This window comes from Sceloporus occidentalis, unplaced genomic scaffold, assembly GCF_023333645.1.
Source record: "Sceloporus occidentalis isolate IW3139 unplaced genomic scaffold, rSceOcc1.0.p SCAF_5, whole genome shotgun sequence".
NCBI classification, from domain to species: Eukaryota; Metazoa; Chordata; class Lepidosauria; order Squamata; family Phrynosomatidae; genus Sceloporus; species Sceloporus occidentalis.
Window position 1 is genome coordinate 30,136,720 of NW_028316985.1, and position 23,149 is coordinate 30,159,868.

The following is a 23,149-nucleotide window of genomic DNA, read 5'->3' on the forward strand; positions in this document are numbered from 1 at the left end:
ATGACCAAGTGACCTGTGTGACTGCTCTGCCTGTTTTATAAATGCTACTGATTCAAGAGATAAACTTGTTACAGTTTATCTTTAAAACATGTTTACACTGGACTGATGTTTAACTAAAGGATGGGTTCAAATAGAGGATTAATGTTGATAACTCTTCAAATAGAGGAATCTTCTCTAAAGTAGGACAAATAGCTACACTACTATTTATTCAGCATTCTAATATACTTTTTTTCTGGATCTATCAAGCTTGCATTAAAACCAGAAATCAATGATGCATAGAAGATTGATATTAATAGAATGAACATCTGCATGATGCAATTTTCAACTGTATACAGTCCGTCCTCGCCTTACGCGGGGGATCCGTTCCGGATCCTTCCGTGAAAGGCGAATTCCGCCTATGGTCGAGCCCCATTGGAAACAATGGGGTTCGTGCGTGGCGGCATGGCCGCGCGCGGGGCGCAACGGGCGCGCGCGCCCATTCAATTGAATGGGACGCGCCACCCCTTCTGCTCAAGGCCGCATATGGCGCGCCCGCGTATGGCGCGCCCGCGTATGGCGCGCCCACGTATGGCGCGGGCGCACTGTACATCCATTCTCCTCTGTTTGGATCTGCAGAGCAGACCTGGGATTTTACAGGCAGCTACAGAAGATGGCTGTGATTCAGGGCTTCAAGCCATATGTACTGTATTTCTGCATCCTTGATGATAAATACAATCTCTAAAAGCATGAGATGCTTATTGTCTGGTATCCAGTTAGGGACATATGCATGTGTGTGTCATCACTGAGCAATGAACATGTTCTGCTGATAACAGTGAAGATGGAGTCATGCAGATAGCATGTTCATTTGTGCCTTGTCTTTGCAATAACAATAGCAGTTTAATTTATATACCGCTTCATACTGCACTAGGCAGTCTCTAAGTGGTTTACAACTGTAAGCTAATTGCCCCCAACAAGCTGGGTACTCATTTTATCAACCTCTGAAGGATGCCAGGCTGAATCGACCCTGATCTTCTGGTGCATTGGAAGAGCACATTGTGCACTGCATCGTGCATTGTGATTGTGCATCATATGCAACCCAACAGTATCTAGTCACTCTCATGTATTGTGTACAATATTGCTACTCTGGATGTGGTTATTATGTTCTTGTGTAGAACACTTTCACATATGAATATTCATGATATGCTGAGGGGATGTTGTATTCTAGCTGTTTTTTTCAGAAAAAAAGCACGGTGGGCCCTAGGTATCCATTGGGGTTTGCTTCCAAGACCCATGATAGATAGCAAAATCTGTGAAGGCTCAGGTTCCATTAAATGAAACGTCGCAGTAAAATCTCTTATATAAAATAGCAAAATCAAGGTTTGCTTTTTGGAATTTATATCTATTTGGAGTATTTTCAAGCCATGGATGGTTGAATCTGTGGATGAAGAATCCATGGATACAGAGGGCCAACTGTAATGATAGGATAGCATCTTTCAGATTTGAAGGAGTACAATAGCTGGTCTAGCCCAAAGCATTCATCTGTTCATGAGCTACAAACAGAAAGGTTCTTGCATGTACAAAAGAACCTGATGTTCATGATTTGACCAGAACTGATATCTATATAGGAATAGATGACAAGGGAACCTGGAATGAGCTGAATAAAAATTGAATGGAATTGATTAGCTCTCAGATTCCCCTTCTGCTTTTGGCAAAGCATTGGGCAGATGTCAACATGTTTCAAGGACAGGAGGAAACAAATGAGCAATAAAAGTGTAGTACAGGACCCCAAAGCCATGTCATTCAATATATCAAAATACACACAAATAATAGTAGTTTCCAGAAATACAGTATATGTCTTAATCACTAGTAGATTTGCAGGATGCAAGAAGACAAAAACTGAATTAAAAGAACTGCTGTAGATTAATTTATTGTTGTGTTCAATTTGAACACAATAAAAATAAATGATCTGGTTATAGAAAAATACTATATTTTAATTATGAGCTGTGTGGAAAAGTATTTCTATCACGATGTTTTATCTGTCCTAGCTTTCTGAGCATTCAGCTTGATTGGAATACCTGAATATCTATTATTAGGAGAGAGAGATTAAAAAAATTATTCCTTCCCATTTTCTCCACACTATATATAATTTTACATACTTCTATAATTCATGTAGACATTATTCACATGGGAAGGCACAATGTCAGTGGTTTTGCCTATGCAATTCTTTCATATATTTCCAGAATGACATGGGATTGCAAGATAGGAATGCTGCTTTCACTGAGCTGTGATTTGAAGGTGTGCTCAGTCTTTAGGGATTCTTCAAGTCTTGCTTCTTCCTACTGAAAGATCCCATTCATACAAACTTGCCACTGCCTAGAAGGCATGTCCTGTGACACAATCCCCAATCAAGAGTGTGTGTATGGGAATAAAACCCACACTTGCATGAATGGGTATGATTGCCAAGTATCTCCCTTTTGATTGCCACCACAATGCAAAGGAGTGTGGAGATCAGGTGGGGAAGACCTACACTATATTTCCAGTGTACAGGCATTCCAAAGTCAAATGAGACTGGATGAAGGAGAAGCTACAATGACTGTACACTGACTTTAAGGACAATCATTAACAGTTCATTTCTGTATCTTTTAATAAGGAAAAGGAAGGTGTGTAGCTACCTTGTGTGTATCAACCAAATATTTAGTTTGGTTTTTCATAGCAGTGTTTTGTAAACTATCTGATGTGGAGGAACTATTGTTCTCTTCCCCACCAGTGTGCCAGAAATCACCAGCAGATAACACAGGGATGATTGGTACTACTCCACAGAACACCACTTTGAGTAGCAGAACTTCATTGGACTTTTAGGATAAAAGCATAGGAAGAAGATCCAAAGGCCTCTGTGCTGAGGCCTTTGCATGAGGATATAGTTCCCAGACAATGCCCACACATGATTGGCAACAATAGTTAGCCAAACCCAATTTCTGGGAATAAAGGTTTGCATACAAGAATGCAAACACAGAAATATAAGTATATGTATCAGATGCCTGGCAGTAGCAGGATAAAGTTCAAAATGGATTCATGACCACATGTCTATCCTGTTTCATTTTTTAAAAATTGCTACAATTCTTTCATTAGGCTTTAGGGCTTCCAGGACACCACCAAAATGAGTTATCTCAGTCTAGAGTTTCAACTGGACTTGTAAGAGGCACAGCAGGTGAAAAATGTTTGAGGTGAATTTAATATGACTCTTTTGGGTTAAGGCCTTGAAATAATGCAAATATTAGCAGACAAGCTTCATGGGGCTGTTCCTGTTTGAAAAACATGGTTGAGGTTGACAGGGTGACTCATATCCAGCTAGTTCATTTTTCATAAGAAAAGATTTGATTAGGATCACTATCCAAGCATCTGTTGATTCAACATAGATTAAGTTCAAAGTGATTGTAAAAGCCAGATGATGTATTTGGGGTGCAATTTCTTTTTGTGTATTTTTTAAAAAAAATCTAATACTGAATGATTTTCTATTGAATATAAATACTTGCCCCCACTCAAAACAAAAATATGTCTTCTCCCATGCTTTTCAATGTCCAAAATATCTATGTTGTATCCTTGACAACCAGCAAATTTTCCTGCTTGACTCATTCGGTGAAGTCACAATTCATTGTTGGGGAAATCACAATTCATTAGGGTGCTGTATAGGATTTCAGTTGCTGTGTGGTCTTTGTAAAAGTGCTATTAACTGAAAATTCTTCACACAGAGAAAAACACATTTATTGTTTGTAAAGTAAAGAACCTAATCTGAACATAGTTTCTACAGCTTCCAGAATATCTCAGCCAGCATGTCAATGCTGATGGGGGATTTGGGGAGTATAGTATGAAACAATATTTTTTCTTAGTGCTGGCCTCTATACAGTGTTTCAGTCATTTCTTTTGACATCCATAAAAACCTTCACACATATGCCCTATGCCAGGGATGAGGATCATGCAAACACTTCCACTTGTAATGGTGTTGGGAGTGGCATTGCCACCATCTTTCACCTTTTCTGGACTGTGTTCATTTCATCATCTGGAGCATCATGATACCCATCCCTCTCTATGCCTACCTTTGCCCTATACTTAGCCTTTATTCACATGAGGATTAAATAATTGATGGCAGTAAGGGCAAGCACAGAAATCCTGCCTCCAAAATATTCCTACACCAGCTTCCTCTTTTGAGCATGGAGATCTACACTAGTTTGTAAGCATGTTTGTAACTCATTTGCAAACTTTCTAATCACCAGGAAACCTGAGAAGACATATTTTCCAAACTGTGAAGAGACTTGTGTGATCAGCCTGTCACATTTTTCAGCTGCCAACTATGTGAAGTGGGCATATAACTTTAAAGTACAGAACATAACCTAGTATAACATATACAGTGTAGGATATATAGCATAAGAACTAGCACGAGCAGTTAAATCTGTAAGTGTGTGTGCTTGTTCTCATTCAGAATCATTATGAAATGGTCTTCTGCTCTATTCTGGGAGAAATGCCAGGCTACTGTAATGTAAATAAGATAAGAAAATGTGTGCACAATTATAGCCAAGAGAGGACTACATACACTAGCTTGACTGCCTGTCAAGTGTGTATCCAATGAGGAAAATGACCGTCTCAGACAGCCTGACACAATAGATAGAATTCTTTACATTTAAAAAGTTTGTTTTAAAAAAGTCTGTATAATGTCTTAACTGAGACTATGGTGCTGGCTAGATGGTCCCTATGGGGCGCCGTCATGACGTGCAAGGGGCGGCACTTTCAAATGCCCCTCACCCCTCACACGTGATGAGGGTGTCAAAATGGCAGCGCCCTGTACATACAGGTGCCGCCATTTTGACGTGACAGATGCCTAGCATCTGCACGTCTCAGCGCCTTTGTGACTCAGAAAGAACTCGGTTTTTGTGGGTTCATTTTGCTGCGTGAGGGAGCTACTCGGTTTGTCAGCTGCGGCTCCCTCATGCAGCAATCCAGGGCGGCGGGAGACTGCCATTTTTGGGCGGTCTGTATCCCGTTCCTGAAAAATATGGAAGAACCTGAAGATGATGATGATGATGATGATGATGATGATAATGATGGATAAATGGCTAAAGTAAATACTTTGGAAGATTCCTGTTCCCACATGAGTTAACTATAAAAAAAGAGACACAGAAAGATAAAACTAAAGTGAAAGTGAAAATGAAAGTGAACATCTTGACAGGCATAGACCTTCATTGGCTACCAATTAGCTTCCTGGTGTAATACAAGGTGTTGGTTATTACCTATAAAGCCCTACATGGCCTGGGCCCAAGTTACTTATGGGAATGCCTCTCCCTACATAATCCGCCCTGCGCTCTCAGGATATCTGGGAAAAATCTGCTGGAATTACACTCAACTAGACTAGTCTCAACTTCTCAAAGAGCTTTCACAGCAGTGGTTCCTAAATTGTGGAACAGTCTCCAAGAAGAGATCCGTCTTATCCCCTCCTAGGAGGCGTTTAAGAAGGCAGTTAAGACGGATATCTTCCGGTGAGCCTACCTACCCAATCTACTTTAAGAAATACTGGTCCATTCCTCTGTTTAGGATTAGAACACTCTATCTCACTGTCGCTTTGATTGTATTTTTTTAAATTGTTTTAACTGTTAAATGCTATATATCTCACTGTTGTACTTTTTATTGTAGATATATACAGGGTTGTAATCCCGCCTCAATCCACCTGGGAGAGGTGGGAAAATATAAATAAAATTTTTATTTAATTTTTTAAAATATTATGTTATAATACTTTACATACGAAGTAACATAATAATGCTTAAGCTCTCAGGTTTGTCTATGTTTGTCTCTAAAGGGGAAAGTACATGCTTGTGCAACTATATACTGTATCTACATATAATAAATAGCCTAAAAGAGTAAAAAAGCCTACTTATTTCCCAGGTAAATATCCTCAGATTCCAATACTTAAGAATGCTTGAGTGGAATGTTGATGTTAACTCAACCTGTTTGGTTTAAATACTCAAGTGACTAGATGTTTATAAAGGTGACCCCAGACAGAATCCAGATTAGTTGATAAATGGCAAGGATCCAGTCTCAGATACAGGAGTGCCTGTTTCAAAACAAATATGCTTATTTCCCCATATCAGACTTAAAGTTAAGGAATTTTATGCTTAAGATCTTCAGAGCTGGCTGCATGTACATACGTGCACATTGAATGCTTCTACGAGGACAGATACCATACAGCAAGGTTAATCAACCTGGTGTGCTCCAGATATTTTGAAGCACATCTCCTATAAGTCCCTGCTAACATGACTGAGATTATACCAGGTAAAGCTGCAGACATGGGAGTGGGAAGGCAGACCAGCATGTCTGTCAAATGGAATTGTTAATTAGCAATTCACTGTCTTTAGGAAACCCTTGACCCTGGATGGTGTTTATTTGCATGAGTTGAGTCTTGATTTTGTTGTTTTTCAGGACTGGTAACCAAATTTTGTTTACTTTCAGTGTTTCTTTCCTGTTGAAGTTGTCCAGGTGTCTGTGGATTTCAATGGCTTTCCTGTGCATACTGAACTGGTAGATGTTGGCATGGTCCAGAATTTCAGGGTTTTCAAATAGCATTCTAATAATAAATAAATAAAATTTTTATTTGTATACCGCCCTTCCATCAGATCAGGGCGGTTCACAGCAATTAATTCTATGCCCTGGTTGGTTTACTACTACTGATTTTTCTGCCTGGCTCAGTCTGCAGTCTCTCTTAGGTTCTTAAATTCATGATTGGATGCTGCCTTTAGTGGTCTCTATGTAAACCTGCCCACAGCTGCACAGTATGTGATAAACTTCTGCAGCAGTGAGAGGGTCTCTCCTGTCCTTTGCTGAATGCAGCATTTGCTTCATTTTCTTGGTCGGTCTGGAGATTATTTGGAGGTTCTGTTTTCTCATCAGTTTCCCTATACTGTTTGTGATTCCTTTGATGTAAGGTAAAAATATCTTCCCTTTGGGTGGTTGTTTGTCTTTACTCCTGTGAAGATTCTGTTTAATGCATACAATTATTATGGCAGGATACAGACGGGCAAAAAGGGGTGTGTTCATGACATCATGAAGGTAGAGCCTTCAGACGGCCCTTACCTGAATGCCGCCATGAACACGCTGCCTGCACGCCCCAAGCGGGAAGAAGCGGCATTAAAAAGGTGCTGCTTTTCCCCGCTTCTTTTCTGTATGATGCGCAGCTGCGCATCTCCGTCTGTAAGGTGCTGCACTGGTACGCCAGAATTGTTACGCTGCTAATTTAAGTTGCCCATTTAAAAGCTCCATGTCTGCTGCGTCACATAATGAGTCGGGGTCCTGGAACATGCACAGTTTGCAGTCAGGCTTTAATTGCAGCGTCAGCTGCCATGCAGGTGTGCAAGCTGCAGCACAGCTGCAGCGCATTTTAAGACTCGTAACCCTAACCCTAACCCTAACCCTAACCCTAGAGCAACATGTATGCATGCGCTGCTTGGAAAGTTTGGACTTTAAAGTGAGCCCCTACACACATTCCTGTGCCATTTTCACCTAACAATAAAAAACCCCTAAAACTTTAAATATTTACATATGTACAAGGGAGGTGATGGGGGATGGCAGGGGGACAGCGGTGGCTGTGCATTGCAGATTCAGCAAGAGCGTGGGGACCAAAGGAGAGGAGGCATCCATGATGCTGGTGACATTGGCAACGTGCAAGCGGACAAGGATGCCAACACCAGCTGATCACCAGCTGGCAGGAGACCACCATTGTTCTTGGGCAGGGTGAGGGAAAAAGTTTTAAAGGGGCTTGGGCGCTTTAAATGTGCACATAAGCTTTCTGCTGCCGCTGCTGAGCGCCGCAGCTGCGCAGCTGCACATCCGCCAGCCGGCAAAAGAAAAAAAAAGCCCCGTTTTTGGCCACCCGTGCAGAAGCTGCCTCTCTCTTTGCAGCGTCCTCCAAGGTGGCGGTTTGGAAACTGCGGGTCAGAAACGGCCCCAGGTGAGGCGTCTTCACTGCCCCCCATGTGGAAGCCCCATCACCTGAGCCACGCCCCCGGGGCGGGCGGTCTGGAGGCTCCATATTCAGCAGAATACACCTCCAAGACGTCTTCCCCTGCCTGTCTGTATCCCGCCTATGTGTCTTATGTGCCTTCAAGTCACCTGTCAACTTATGGTGACACCATTAATTTCATAGGGCTTTTTTTGGCAAGAAAAACTCAGACTTGGTTTTGTCACTTCACTCCTCTGAAATATAGCCTGACCCTGCTTAGCTTCTAAAGATATCTGATGTTTTTAGAATACACTTTCACAAATCCTTCTGGAAAAAAAAGTGGCTGTGATTTTGAGCTATTTATTCCTATGGTCACTATTGTTCACACACACACACACACAGAGGAAATAATAAGAGAGCCCTGTTCATAACCACTACATAGTTAAGATGTTGGTCCACAACCCAGGTTTGCAAACACAGCAGAAGAGAACTATGTACATAGCTGAACAGAAGCTATATACGAGGACACTTTAAGTTTGAAACACAGAGTTGATCCACTGTAATGATGACAAATCCCTAAATCCCAGTGATTCTGAGAACAGATGGAGTTAAATTGGTGTATTTTCCATTTGACAGGAATAATGTGGTTTTATTTCATTTGAGGAATGCTAAGGTCTGGTCCAGTTTAGTTTGGAATTTAAAATCTCCTTCTGTTTTTCCTTCTTCCCACAGCATTCTTCTTAATCGTCTAACATCAACATGTATAATTCATCTTTTTCTTTTCCACCCCCTGGAGGCTTCTGCAAACTTATTCTTCATTCCAGTATTATTCTTTATGAAATACAGAATGTGCCAAATACACTGTATCACACCATTTATTTTAAATGTCATTGTAAATGTCTAATTTTCAAGTTTTCCTTTTATTTTAAAAATCCAGCCTGCACTAAATTCATAAACCACACATTTCCAATCTAAAGGCCACACATATACACTATTTATGCAACCAGTTTTAGTGATAGAATATTTTTTACAAGACAGATATAAAAGTGTGATTATTCTGGAGAGCAGTATCATTCCAGCAGTCATGTGATAACATCCTACACAGATGTCTGTATTTAGAGAGCTAGTTAGAGAATTTTAAAAGTTTTTCACAAACAACACTGTTTGTAATGATTTTTATTACCAAACATTTTTTGTATATGGAGAGTCCAAGTGCATGCATCAACTTGTCGTTAGTTGTTAAAATGCCTGAAAACCTGTTTGAGAGCAAGTTAATGATATCACATAAAGCAACTGTTGCTGCTAAATGTATTTGATTCAAATATATTATTGCTGCTAAATATATTTAAACCTCTATAACCAATTCTAGATGGCAGAAATACAATAGCCTCTAACAGGATAGCCTGAAGGTTATAAAAGGATCAAGATGGTTCTGGTAAATCTCCCATGTGCTGCCAGAGCGTGGCTGTAACCTATATATACATACCTAGGGGTATGTTCTACTGAACACAATGGGACTTTGTTCTGAGTAAACATGCATGGAATTTCACGTTGAAATGTCAAGAGTAAAATTATAAATGTGCTAACTGCTAAGTGTTGGCAATTTTATTATTTATTATTCATAATAACCTCCACAAATGAAAGTATAATATGGTGGCAATACTTTTAAAAGGACATTTTCTTTTTTCCAGTTTGTGTAAGAGGCATTCCTGATGATTTATTCCATGAACATGTGGATAAATGAAAAGACAGCATGAGCACTGTAGCATCTGTCTTCAGTGTGTTTGATTCTAGGATGACTAATATTTTTATAGGTCCCCAAGTACACAGACAGAAATACGTACTTTCTCTTCTTTCTTCCTCACACAAAAACAATAATTCATAAAATTGTTTAATATTGCTTCCTATAAGTCATTTTGAATAAATTCCTATTTCATTCTCAACCACATACAAGCCTAGTCAGTCATTAACCTCTTAGTCCAACATTACCTTTAGATCAGACACATCTCGATAGCACTGTTCAGAGCGGGTATGATCTGACAGCTGCACATTCCAGAAACAAGGAAGCTGGTACACAAGAAATGGGTTCTGTTTGATGACTGCATTGAAGATATCCTGGTGGGCAAGAGATAACATAATTGTTTGCTTTTGTAGAAAAGTCATCATATTTTCTGGACTATCTTTAGCCCTTTATAGGTACAACAAGAAATAGTGAGCCACAAAAATTTTATGCCACCCACAAACTGAAGTTAAGAGCCTGACTTTGGATAAAAGTGTTGTCACCCTGTTTAACCACCTTTAGGCTTGAACTTGAATTTTGTTCTTAATTTTAACAACTTGCACTTGATAGTAGCATTTTCAAAAAAGGCTCTGAATATAAAACAATATAGGGATGTTGTTGATAAAATTGTTTTACCTATAGGAAGCCTAGGTGGCACAGTGGTTAAATGCCAGTACTGCAGCCACAAGGTTGTGAGTTTAATGACAGGGGCTCCAAGTTTTATTCAGCCTTCCATCCTTTCATAGGTTGGGAAAATGAGTACCCAGCTTGTTGGGGGCAATTATCTTACAGACTGTAAAGCATTTAGAGAGTGCTGAGTTCACTGATAAGCAGTATAGAAATATACATACAGTACTATTGCTATAAGAACTTAATTGATTTCTTTATTTTCCATATTTCTGTACTGTACCTTTACCACCGATGATCCCAGGATGGTGTACATGACCTTAAGAAAAACTTCACATATCCAAACAATATTTTTCTCCTTAACATGGATATCAGTATGCATAAGAAAACACAGATAATGTATATATTGGCATTTATATGAAAATAATTGTAGAAGTGTATTTTTAAAAAGAAGATGTTATACTATTTTCCTGTTTCTTGTTATGCTTTCCATACCAATTATTATGGAACTGTTTAATTCAGTGTTTAATTTTAATAAGGTAGTTTGTTTAATTCCTTTTAAATTGATCTCTAATTTCAGAACTCATTGTTTTATTTTCCTTTAACCTGTGTTGTAAGCTGCCCTGGGTGCTGAAACTGGCAGAAATATAGGGTTCATGCAAAATATATATGTGACTGGTTACAGCTTCCCAACACTATGTGTGCAGTGAAAAAAGTGCCTACCTATTCTTCAGATGTGATCATGCATATACCATTCCTGTTCAAAAATAATCATAGAATCATAGAGTTGGAAGAGACCACAAGGGCCTTCCAGTCCAATCCCCTGCCATGCAGGAAATCTAAATGAAAGCATCCCTGACAGATGGCCATCCAGCCTCTGCTTAAAGACCTCCAAGGAAGGAGATTCCACTACACTCCGAGGGAGTTTGTTCTACTGTCAAACAGCCCTTACTGTTAGGAAGTTCCTGACTGTTGAGATGGAATCGCTTTTCCTGTAGCTCCGGGTCCTAGACTCTGGAGCAGCAGAAAACAAGCTTGCTCCCTCCTCAATATGACATCCCTTCAAATATTTAAACAGGGCTATCATATCACCTCTTAACCTTCTCTTCTCCAGGCTAAACATCCCCAGCTCCCTAAGTCGTTCCTCATAGGGCATGGTTTCCAGACCCTTCACCATTTTAGTTGCTCTCCTTTGGACATACTCCAGTTTTTCCACATCCTTTTAAAATTGTGGTGCCCAGAACTGGACACAATATTCCCGATGGGGCCTGACCAGAGCAGAATAGAGTGGCAGTATTACTTCTCTTGATCTACACACTATACTTCTATTTCTGCAGCCTAAAATTGCATTGGCCTTTTTAGCTGCCGCATCACACTGTTGACTCATGTTCAATTTGTGGTCTACTTGGACTCTCAGATCCCTTTCACATGTAGTCTCATTCATCCAGGTGTCACCCATCCTATATCTGTTCAAGCTGGTACCAAAAAAGATATTAGATTTGTTCCAATGTAATCCCAATGTAAGAAAATGAAAGTGAGTGAAGCACTGCAAAGGACATAATCTACTTGTTGCAGTTTGCCCATGTGGGTTGTCAACTTCACTAAGAACATTTTGCATGTGCTCACACACAAAAAAGCCCAGCACATTTGTTTAGAAACCATCATTGTCCAACAATCAGGAATGTATATTTTCCTTAAATCCCCAAGGTTACTTGGTTGGGAATACTGAACAAATGTGAACAGGATTTTAGTGACTGTTTCTAATTCTAAGAAAACATAAATACGCCAGTCTTTTTCCTTAGGGCCCAAGAAATTCTACATGTTCAGAGAAAGCACATGTTTCCGCTCCAATGTAGCATTAAAAGGTGCCTGACTGTAATTCTGATCTAATACTTTTCATCAAAATGGGGAAAAAATGGAACACAGAAAAAATTGTATTGGGAAGTTCTGACTTCAATATAATCTTTTTTATATCCCAAACCAATCTAAGTCTATACTCATGAAACCATATGAACACCAGAGTAGTCTCTGTAGCCTTCAACATACTGTTCTAAAAGAAATGGATTTGGAATTGCAGCCAAACTTGGCAGGAGTTTCAAAATGAACTTTGATGGGTTTCGAATCAGGACATTAATTGCTCCACATCTTTGCATCCCTCCTGCAAAATGGGCGTAATGAGTCTGCTCTAACTCCCAGCTGTGCAGTGAGGATAATATCCTTAATGCCTGAGAGGTGTTCAGATTGTACAGCAGGCTATGAAGGAGAGCGAGGTGATTGCAATAGCTGGAGTCAGATGAAATCATAATGACTGTTTCCTGAACTGCGACTGACAAAACCAGTTGAGAAGGAAATGGTATTTCTGGGCTAGCCTGAAGTCTTTTGTTTCAAAGAGAAATGTCTCTTCAGAAGAAATATAAAGGTGGGGGACAAAGAAAAAAAAAGTCCTATGACAAAAATGTACAACATGTTTGTTCATTGAAGTCACATGGCTAAATCTCTTGTTATTCCCTTCACCTATTTACTCTCAAAATCAATCTTTCTGTCATTACATTGGAACTACACACTCACCTGGTCAGCCAATGAAGTGGAGAGCATGCTCATTAGCTCTCTTTCAGCTGTGAGCCTCCACATCTGCTCCCATTTCATTTTGCGCAATTTATCCAGAAGTAGCAGAATGACACCTGAAATCAACAAGGAATGCAAAGAAAGCATGCTGCAATGAAAAGGGGTAGAGCAAGGATCTTCAGGCTTCAGTGCATAATGGCTTGGCTTAAAACAAGAATGCCTCCTACCCCATCCCGAAATTGTAAGCAGCCCAACATTGTATTTGTTTATTTATTTAGAGTATTTAGACCCTGACCTTCAGCCCAAAAGGCTCTCAGAGTGATTAACAGATTGTTAATTTGGCAGTCCCCTGCCCTGAGGCTTAAAACCTAAAAAGGAGAAGGGAATGGAAGTGGGGAAGTGGATCAAGTCTAGCAGATACTGCTGGTTCTTCTCTGCCTCCAAGGCCAGTTTTCATGCTGCAAACATGAACAAAGAATTATTATAAACTAGATTTACTCCTTGATAAATATGCATCTTTTGGGACAAATTACTTGTTAAGTTAAACAAGTGATTTACTATTACATGGGTATTTGTTTTGCTTTTTTGAGAAAAAAAAAACCCTCACTGCTGTGCATATATGAGAGGGATTGAGAGTCATCAGGCATGAGAAGATGCTTTAACAATTCACAGAGTATGGTCCCAACAACATTAGTTGTTGTTTCAGCACCAAGACCAACTTCTTTATTTTGTTGTTGTTAGCTGCCCTTGAGTCACCCCTGACTCATGGCAACCCTGTGGATGAGACATCTCCAACAATTCCTATCTTCCACTGCCTTGCCCAGATCCTGCAAACCCTTGCCCATAACCCCTCTGATTGAGCCTATCCATCTGGTTTGCGGTCTTCCTCTCTTTCTTCTACCTTCCACCTTTCCTAGCATTATTGTTTTTTTATAGTGATCAGTGCCTTGTTCAGACTAAAACTCAAAATAGGTTCACCACCCAAAAGGATAGAAGCAACAACTGGTCACTGTGTGCTTTATGGCCTGCCATGTGCCCACTAAGCTAGTCTGCTATTCTCAGGTGCGATGGAAGATATTGATTCATCAATAGTATCAAAGTAATATTTAACTGTTCATCTGGCTATTTCTGTACGTGCACAGATAGAAAGGACCACTATTGTTGTCAGATGGAAAGGCCATCTTGTCCTATGCCTCAGACAGCAAACTGTCATGGAGAAGCCCTTTCCTCTTGAGACTTTTGAGAGAAAGCATATTTTCCCTAAGATTAAGCCCACAGAGGGATGAATCAAAACGTCTATGGTACTTAATAGATAAATTACCTCCACTAGCCATAATGTACTAGCTGAAAAACAGAACTTCAAATCATAGCAGATGAAGATGATGTAGTATAAACATTGTCTCTGTTTTCAGTGAAACCTCTAAGATGGTCTCACAGGGTTTACTCAAAAACAAATACCAGTGGACACAGATAACAACCTCTTTTTGGGGATTGATAACTGCCTGCAACTTGCTGAACAAAAACAATCTTGACAAATTGCAGCCTATCATGCAGGCAGAACTGCCTAGAGGAATCACTGATACAACTTCTCTCACTTAACATCCTCATTAGTGTATCACAAAAGAGATGGGGGGGAGGAGAGAATATCAATAATGTGAAAGTTAGAAAGTGAACGCATCATGAAAATAACCAAGAAGCAATACAAAGGAGCTGGTGGTCAGCACTTGCATTAGGGGAAAATATGTTTGGAGAAAAACTACAATTTGGAGAAATTACTTCTTGAAGTACAAGTCCCAGAACACCCAACTCACCAGGGATTTTTGAGTTGTACTCCAAAAAGTAACTTTCCCAAGTTCTGAACCAAAATTAAAGAGCATCATCAATGCCACTGTTACTGCTAGGATAAAGCAATCATTAAAAGGAAAGGCTTCCACTTAGAATGAAAACAAATTGCTTTTAGAGGAACACACATTGCATGAACCTTTTTACACTGAATTACACAAGGAAGTAGTAGAGTTGGAAACAGTGTATTGCACTATGATACCTCCAGACTGATTACACTATAGTTGACTTTCACTGACCCAACCCTATGGGTCTAATGCCATTTAATGTGGTACAGAGTTTCTGCTCTCTGGACAAAAAGTATTTCAATGTTAAGAGAAAATTTAGATTTTGAACTTGACAATAATTCTCTGTGTGTGTGTGTGTGTGTGTGTGTGTATACAGACAGAGAGTAAGAAAGAGAATGCTGAAAACTCCAAGCTACTGCAGCAGAACAACAACAAATAAGTTTTGGGGCAAACTGTGGCATATTTGAAAGACATAATGAGATGGATGGATTTTAATGATTAATATCCCCATAATAGATTTGTAGAAAATGGTTGCACTGTGTATACATAGAAGTAAGATTTTTGAGTTGAGGTCTTGTGAAGAGAGAGAATGCTGAAAGGGATTTGCAGTAGGAATGTTTAGAGACAAGATGACCTTTGAAGGCTCATCAAGGGGCCTGGCCTGCTCTGAAAGCCTAAACAATTAAGAGCAGCATCCTTGAATGAGGAAGTAACACATGGGTCATAAGGGGGATGGAATATTCCAAATGTGCCTTGAGTGTATTTTAATGTATTCATGTATCTTTGCTCTGATTACAAGAAAGTTTTGTATGTTTAAACTTTGAACCAGCCAATAGAATGTATGTTAGGGACCTGTTTGCTTGAACTACTATAAAGGTAGCCATTTTCTTTTGTTTTAGGCCTCAGTTTTTTTTTTTGGGGGGGGGGACTTGATTTCCACTAAGGACTTTGCAAATAAATAAATAAATTTTTGGATTCTCAGTATACTGGGTCCTTTTGTCATCTCTGCTCTGTCAAGCTGGTGGACTTAGTGAGAGAAAGTCCAGGCTTTTAAGGTTCCCACAACAATATTTCAAAATATAAATCTGGTTTTAAAGCATCCCACAATACCTCAATTATTTTATCCTTTCCTTTCTTGTTGCATAGAAAAGAGAATAAAACCTTGTTCAAAATATGCTCTGATTAAACTCTCGACAATTCTTTTTTCAACTGTTACATCTGATTTTGTTAAAATATGCCCTCTTTTTTAAAAAAATGCTTTGGAAAAAGAGCTTTATTGTCACCTGGGGTTACATGCACATTTATGGCCAACAGCATCATTGCAAAATGATTGGCTGAAGCTCAAGGTTATTGTGAAATGGCATCTTCCCATCATAGATACAGATTGGATATAATGACAGTTCCCCTCCCTGTGGTGGATTACTTCCAGATGGCAAAGACTATGGTTATAAGAATAAAGGGAGAAATGCAGTGGACCATCTTTAACTAACCCTATTAGATATTTAAACCATTTAAGATATGTAAAATAGTTTTTATGTTTACATTTGAAAAAAGGAAAAATCATAACAAATATTTCTTTAATATGCTTGTGTGGGATGGCATCCATTCTATTTTTCCCATTCTTCTTCCGGGAAGGCAGATTATGGTGTTACAACTAAAGAGATTAAAGGGTTATCAACAGAAGCAACTAAGAGGCAAACACTGGAAGGACACCAAAAACAACATTTAGAAATGCAAAACTGTAAATTAATAGATAAGATCTGAGATAATCTAAAATAAATTCAGAATTATATTTTAATTTGTACAATGGCATGGGAATTCATTTATATGCTGTGGAATGAATGTATAAGGGATTTCCACTCTTAATTCAAAGAAAGTGTGGTTTTAACACAATCAGTCCTTTGAGGGATTGCATACCGAAAATAAGGTCTGAACAAAACTTGCCAAGAAAACCCCATGATAGGATCGCCATAAGTCGAAAACGACTTGAAGGCACACAACAACAATAACCAACACATCAATTTGCAATGTTTACTTTGAAACATATCACATGATTTCCTTTAGTATTAGTGAGACTAAAGAAGATAAGATGAGGGAGAAAATTAATTGTATTCATTTCATACCACTCAGTGGTATAATACAGCCATTAAAGTTGATTAGGTTAACTTAAGTCTTTTTTCTTTTAATTTCCACAATTCAGGGCTCAAGATGGCATTCCTTCCAAGAATGCCCCACAGTATTTTCTGTAAGAATGGTAATTTTGTCTCACAAGGTTCTTCCTTTCCCTAGGGCCATGCTAAGTATAATTCAGGGTAGATCCAAGATGACAAACAGCAGAATGCAAGGGAGAAAGGGATTTGTCCTCATCTGTTGCACTGGTATAGATAGGCTAGAGGGAGGAAGAAATCAAAGGATTTTTTCCCTTGGACATCTGGCCCCCAATTGTACATCCTTTCATCTACCAAGGACTGTGTAGCAGCATCTTTCTCCTTTTTTCCTAGGCAGAAGAAAAGCAAAATGTTTGCCAAAAATAAGCACACAGGATGAAGATACAAGTGGGTCAGGTGAATTAGCAAGGTCACAACTACTCAGGGAAGAGCTATCTAACAAATAAATAGCAATGTTATAGAGTCATGGAGGTCTCATGTAATTCATGTTCAGGCATAGAGCTTAGGGACATGGAAATGTAGTTATAGATAAAAAGAGACTCTGCTTTTTAGAAATTCTTTCTGCTCCTTGGATTTCTCTCCGAACCCATGTTAGGAACTACACCAGGCTTTAGGGGATTTATTTCATTAATAAAAAATGAAACTCAACATGTCGAATCCTCTACACTTGACTATTAAGAGAAATGCAGAGAGTATCTTATTTTTTTAAAACCCATCAGCTTGAAAGTGAAAACCACCATCACTACAATAACAGTTTTAAGCCATTTTTGTTATGTAGGCACCATATTTGATTTGGAATCAGCAAAACAAAACCATATTGTCATTCTGCTAGGGACTAGAGACTTCAAGCGGATGCCAAATTACCAAAGGAGAAGCCCTGTGTGCCAGTATTTTTGTAGTAAGGATACTTGTGCAATTTCTCTCATTTCTGCCACAAACATTTGCAAGCCCCAAAGCAAAAGGCCTTCTAATAAGGTGCCATCTTCTTCTTCCATCATTGCCAGATCAGACAATCTGAAATGTAGGTTATGATGAATGATTCTGTGTGCTTCAATCCCAACTGCTCAATGCTGGGGAACATTTTATCATGGCTATGCCAAATGTTTTGTTTAACATTGTTGGTAGGAAACCTAAGATACAAGTCATAATATTTGTATTTTGAATTCCATTGTACCAAAACCCCATTAGGTAGCTTACCTGTTGTTATAGGCTCAAGTCCACATGCTCAATAGTGAGACATCTCACAAGTTTGTTTGTTTTTTACAAGGATTAAAGCATATTATTAGAGCTGCTGCTGAAAGCTGAAATTAGTTGGATGTTTTAAAGAAAAAAAAATCCAATACATTGGGCATTCTTGAATGTTTGCTGAGTTCTTCTTTATTCAACAAACTTTAATATTCTCCTTACAAACATCAATCATGAATTAATTTATGCTTTATGTCAGGGGTAGGCAACCTTTTTGAGCCGGGGGCCGGGTTGCTGTCCCTCAGACAACTGGGGGGCCGAAGCCAGGGGGGGTGGAGTTTCCACCCCGGGGGAGGGGCTGCGTGCCGGGGTGGAGTCTCCACCCTCTGGGGTGGAGCTTCCACCCCGGGGCAGAGTTCCCACCCCGGGGCGGAGCTTCCACCCCCAGGGGCCAGGACACCTCCTCTTTGCCGGCCCCTGACGGGGCCCCAGGTCCCGTCAGAGGCCGGGAAAGAGCCGGCGGGGACCGCCAGCGCTGGAGGCCTCCCCATCTTTGCCGGCCCCTGATGCCAGAGGCCCGCTGCCGCTGCAGGAGCCCTCCAGGAGGCCCCAGCGATGGCACCGGGCCTCCCAGGGGCCCGCTGCCACCGTAGGAGCCCTCCTGGAGGGCCCCAGCGACGGCAACGGGCCTCCGAGGGGCCTGCTGCCGCCGCTGGAGCTCTCCTGGAGGACCCCAGCGAAGGCAACGGGTCTCTGAGAGGCCTGCTGCCGTCGCAGGAGCTCTCCTGGAGGGCTCCAGCGATGGCAACGGGCCTCCCAGGGGCCCGCTGCCGCAGCTGGAGCCCTCCTGGAGGCCCCAGCGAAGGCAACAGGCCTCCCAGGGGCCCGCCGCCACTGCTGGAGCCCTCCTGGAGGACCCCAGCGAAGGCAATGGGCCTCTGAGAGGCCCGCTGCCGTTGCAAGAGCCCTCCTGGAGGGCCCCAGCGATGGCAACGGGCCTCCCAGGGGCCCGCTGCCGCCGCTGGAGCCCTCCTGGAGGCCCCAGTGAAGGCAACGGGCCTCCCAGGGGCCCATTGCCGCCACTGGAGTCCTTCTGGAGGACCCCAGTGAAGGCAACGGGCCTCTGAGAGGCCCGCTGCTGTCGCAAGAGCCCTCCTGGAGGCCCCAGCGAAGGCAACGGGCCTCCCAGGGGCCCGTTGCCGCCGCTGGAGTCCTTCTGGAGGACCCCAGCGAAGGCAACAGGCCTCTGAGAGGCCCGCTGCTGTCGCAAGAGCCCTCCTGGAGGGCCCCAGCGACGACAACGGGCCTCCCAGGGGCCCACCGCCGCCGTTGGAGCCCTGGGCGCCGCCATTTTGGGGGGGAAATGGCGGTGAAATCTTGCGCGACCTTCTCTGAGGTCACGCGAGATTTTGCCGCCATTTTTTTGCCCAAAATGGCAGCGAAATCTTGCGTGACCTCCAGGAAGGTCGCGTGAGATTTCGCTGCTATTTTGGGCAAAAAATGTCGGCGAAATTTTGCGCGACCTTAGGGAAGGTCGCGCAAGATTTCGCCGTCATTTTCCCCCCAAAATGGCGGCGCCCATAGCGGGCAAAAGCCGCAACCGGCGGAGGCAGGAGGAGCCAGGGGCCGACCCCTGCTTTATGTGCTTGCATACTCTGCATGGTGAGTGGCAGGGATGTTTATATGTGTGTATATATTTATACAACTTGTACTAGAGAACAGGATGAAGACCATCCTGTAGACTCTTCTCCTACAGTGCTTTGGCAACATATCAAAAACAGCATCCTGCATTCTGCGGAAGAATCCAGAGGATTCTCCCTCAAGAAAAATCAAGACTGGTTTGATGAAAACAACCAAGAGATCCAGGAGCTGTTGGCAAAGAAGAAAACTGCTCACCAGGCACACCTTGCCCAGCCATCCTGCCATGTAAAAAAGCAGTCTTTCGCCTTGCATGTAGTCAACTCCAACAAAAACTCCGAGACATTCAGAACAAGTGGTGGATCAACTTAGCAGAAAAGAGACAACGTTGTGCAGATCTGGGTGATTCCAGAGGAATTTGTGAAGCTCTTAAAGCAGTGTTTGGACCTACATATCAGATCCAAAGCTCCCTATACAGTACAGATGGTCAAACACTAATCACAGTTAAAGCTTCCATTCTGAACCGATGGGCTGAACATTTCCAAAGCCTCTTCAGTGCCAACCAAGTAGTCCAAGACTCAGCTATTCAACATATGACACAACAACCGATGAAGAAGGAATTGGACATAGCTCCCACTTTGGAAGAAACCGTTAAGGCCATACAGCAGATGAAAAATGACAAGGCTGCCGGGATTGATGGAATTCCACCTGAAGCTTGGAAACATGGAGGTCATGTACTCCATGCTAAACTCCACGAGCTCCTTGTGAGTTGCTGGGAAAAAGTTGAACTGGCATCAGATGTCCGAGATGCAGTCATCATCACCCTGTACAAGAAAAAAGGAGCAAAATCGGATTGCTCAGACTATTGAGGTATAACACTGCTCTCCATTGCTGGAAAAATCCTTGCAAGGATACAGCTGAACAGATTAGTCCCTGCTATTGCAAAAGAACTTCTACCTGAAAGCCAATGTGGCTTTAGAGCTAATAGGAGCACTACAGACATGGTATTTGCCCTTAGACAACTGCAAGAGAAATGTAGAGAGCAGAACAAAGGAGTCTATGTCCTGTTACAGATTGCCAAAATAAAGATTAGGAATGGAGTGTGGCTTTGGCGCGACCTTCAGACTCTTAGGACCCATGCATCATTTAAATAGCATACCTCCAAAGAGACCTGAAGCAGCTTTATTTTGGCAGTCTGTATGTAACATTTGTCAACCTCTCCAAAGCCTTCGACACTGTGAGTAGAAAAGGTCTGTGGCAGATCCTGGAATGACTAGGATGCCCCCCCCAAATTCTTCAAAATGATCATCCTGCTACATGAAGGCCAGCAAGGTCAAGTCAGATATGGCGATGCTCTCTCGGAGCCCTTTCTAATAACTAATGGTGTGAAACAAGGTTGTGTTCTCGCTCCAACTCTATTTACGATCTTCTTCAGCATGAAGCTCCAAAGGGCTATGGCAGATCTCAAATAAGAAGACGGCATTTATATACGCTACCATACTGATGGTAGCCTGTTTAACTTAAGCCTCCTGAGGGCCCGCTCTAAGACTCTAAACTATCTAGTCCGTGAGCTGCTTTTTGCTGACGATGCTGCCCTTATTGCCCATACGGAAGCAGCTCTGCAGCGCCTCACATCTTGTTTTGCAACAGCTGCAGAGCTCTTTGGACTGGAAGTCAGTCTGAAGAAAACAGAAGTTTTCTACCAGCTGGCACCTCAGGAAGAACACTACCATCCTCACATCACTGTAGGCACATCTGTGCTTAAGTCCATCCAGCAGTTCACCTACCTGGGAAGCATCATCTCCTCAGACGCCAAGACTGATAAAGAGATCAATCACAGACTGGCAAAGGCATATAGTGCATTCAGAAGGCTTCACAAAAGAGTCTGGAGTAACAAACACTTGAGGCGAAGCACAAAAATCAGTGTGTATAGAGCCATTGTACTGTCTATTCTCCTCTATGGGTCTGAAACATGGGTCACCTATCGCCAACACCTACGACTCCTTGAACGCTTTCACCAGCACTGTTTATTCACAATTCTAAATATACACTGGACTGACTATGTGACAAATGTTGCTGTCCTTGAGCAAGCAGGGATCACCAGCATTGTGGCCATGCTACTGAGGACGCAGCTGCGCTGAGTAGGACACATTTCTAGGATGAAGGACCATCGCCTCCCAAAAATAGTATTCTATGGTGAACTCGCCACGGGTCACCGTAAGAAGGGCACCCCAAAGAAGAGATACAAGGACTCCCTGAAACAACATCTCAGGCTTGGCCAAATTTATTACCAACAATGGTCTGCCCTGGCCTCGCATCGGGAGGCATGGAGACGCACTATCCATGATGCTGCAGTTTTTTTCGAAAGCTTACGCCGAACAAGTCTCGAAGAGAAACGACAACGCAGAAAGAACCGCAAGCCAGAAACATCACCCAAAGAGACTTTCCACTGTGCTTTCTGCAACCAGACCTGTTTGTCTCGGATTTGCCTTTTTAGTCACCAACGCGCTTGTACAAAGCGGGGGATAAGTCCTTCCTGAATCTTTGTTCGCGAAGCAAAGCCAGAGAGAGACTAGAGAACAGCCAAACATTTCTGTAGAACCATATGAGTTTGATCTCTTGAGACATTTTTGTACTAGGTCTATCTCAAAATGTTTGCTGAAATCTTAAGTAATTCCCCTACTTTCTTTTACCTCCCAGAACTTAGTTTACTGCTGTGCTACTCCAGTTCTCCTCACTGAATTTCCCTAAATAAACACCACTAAAATTAACCAGAAGACTGAATAATACTGGATTACTTTCTGTGTATGCAACAACACTAACTTACTCTTCACTATATATAGTACAGTGACATGCTGAGTCCTGTGATGTTCTGCTGTATTCAAATTCTCGAGCCTCTCTTATTATCTGCTCCTCTTCCTATCTGTTATTGCAAACAAAGTATGTGATAACAGCCCATCAGAGAAGGGCTTTACCATGATACAGGATACTGTGATGAATGGGGCAGAGCACTATACCATACATGCCATCTTCACAAAATGCACATTTTAGTGATGTACACATCCAAATATTCAAAGACATTTTGAAGTCTAGTAATGAACCTTTTATTCCAGTTTGTATTCTTGAATTGTAACTCACAGTGCAAATTATAAAGTCTGATGGGATCAGAGCATTTGTGACAAGGTTTGGGTCATGGTTCCTAACTTTTGGTAGATACACCAAGTTCTCTAACTTTCCAGAGGATATTTTTGGAGTGGGCAGATAAATAAATTCCTGAGAACTACCCATTCAGTCAATGGAACAAACTGAACAGCCAATCACTGATAGAATCCAAGGTAAATTACTTTACCTCAATTCATACAATTCAGCCAAAGCA

The 23,149-nt window shown here is 41.6% G+C and overlaps 1 protein-coding gene across 3 annotated transcripts in view; it reads right to left on the minus strand.

The window, feature by feature from the left end:
- The window catches only part of LOC149311858 (xylosyl- and glucuronyltransferase LARGE1), a 380,354-nt gene that overhangs the window by 69,964 nt on the left and 287,241 nt on the right, over positions 1 to 23,149 (minus strand). For all 3 annotated transcript variants that reach the window (XM_089528064.1, XM_089528063.1, XM_089528065.1), the window contains exons 8-9: positions 12,936 to 13,048; positions 9,950 to 10,075 (exon numbers count right to left, since the gene is read on the minus strand). In XM_089528064.1, coding sequence (XP_089384190.1) covers positions 9,950 to 10,075; positions 12,936 to 13,048 — 239 coding nt within the window. The remainder of the gene's footprint in view (positions 1 to 9,949; positions 10,076 to 12,935; positions 13,049 to 23,149) is intronic.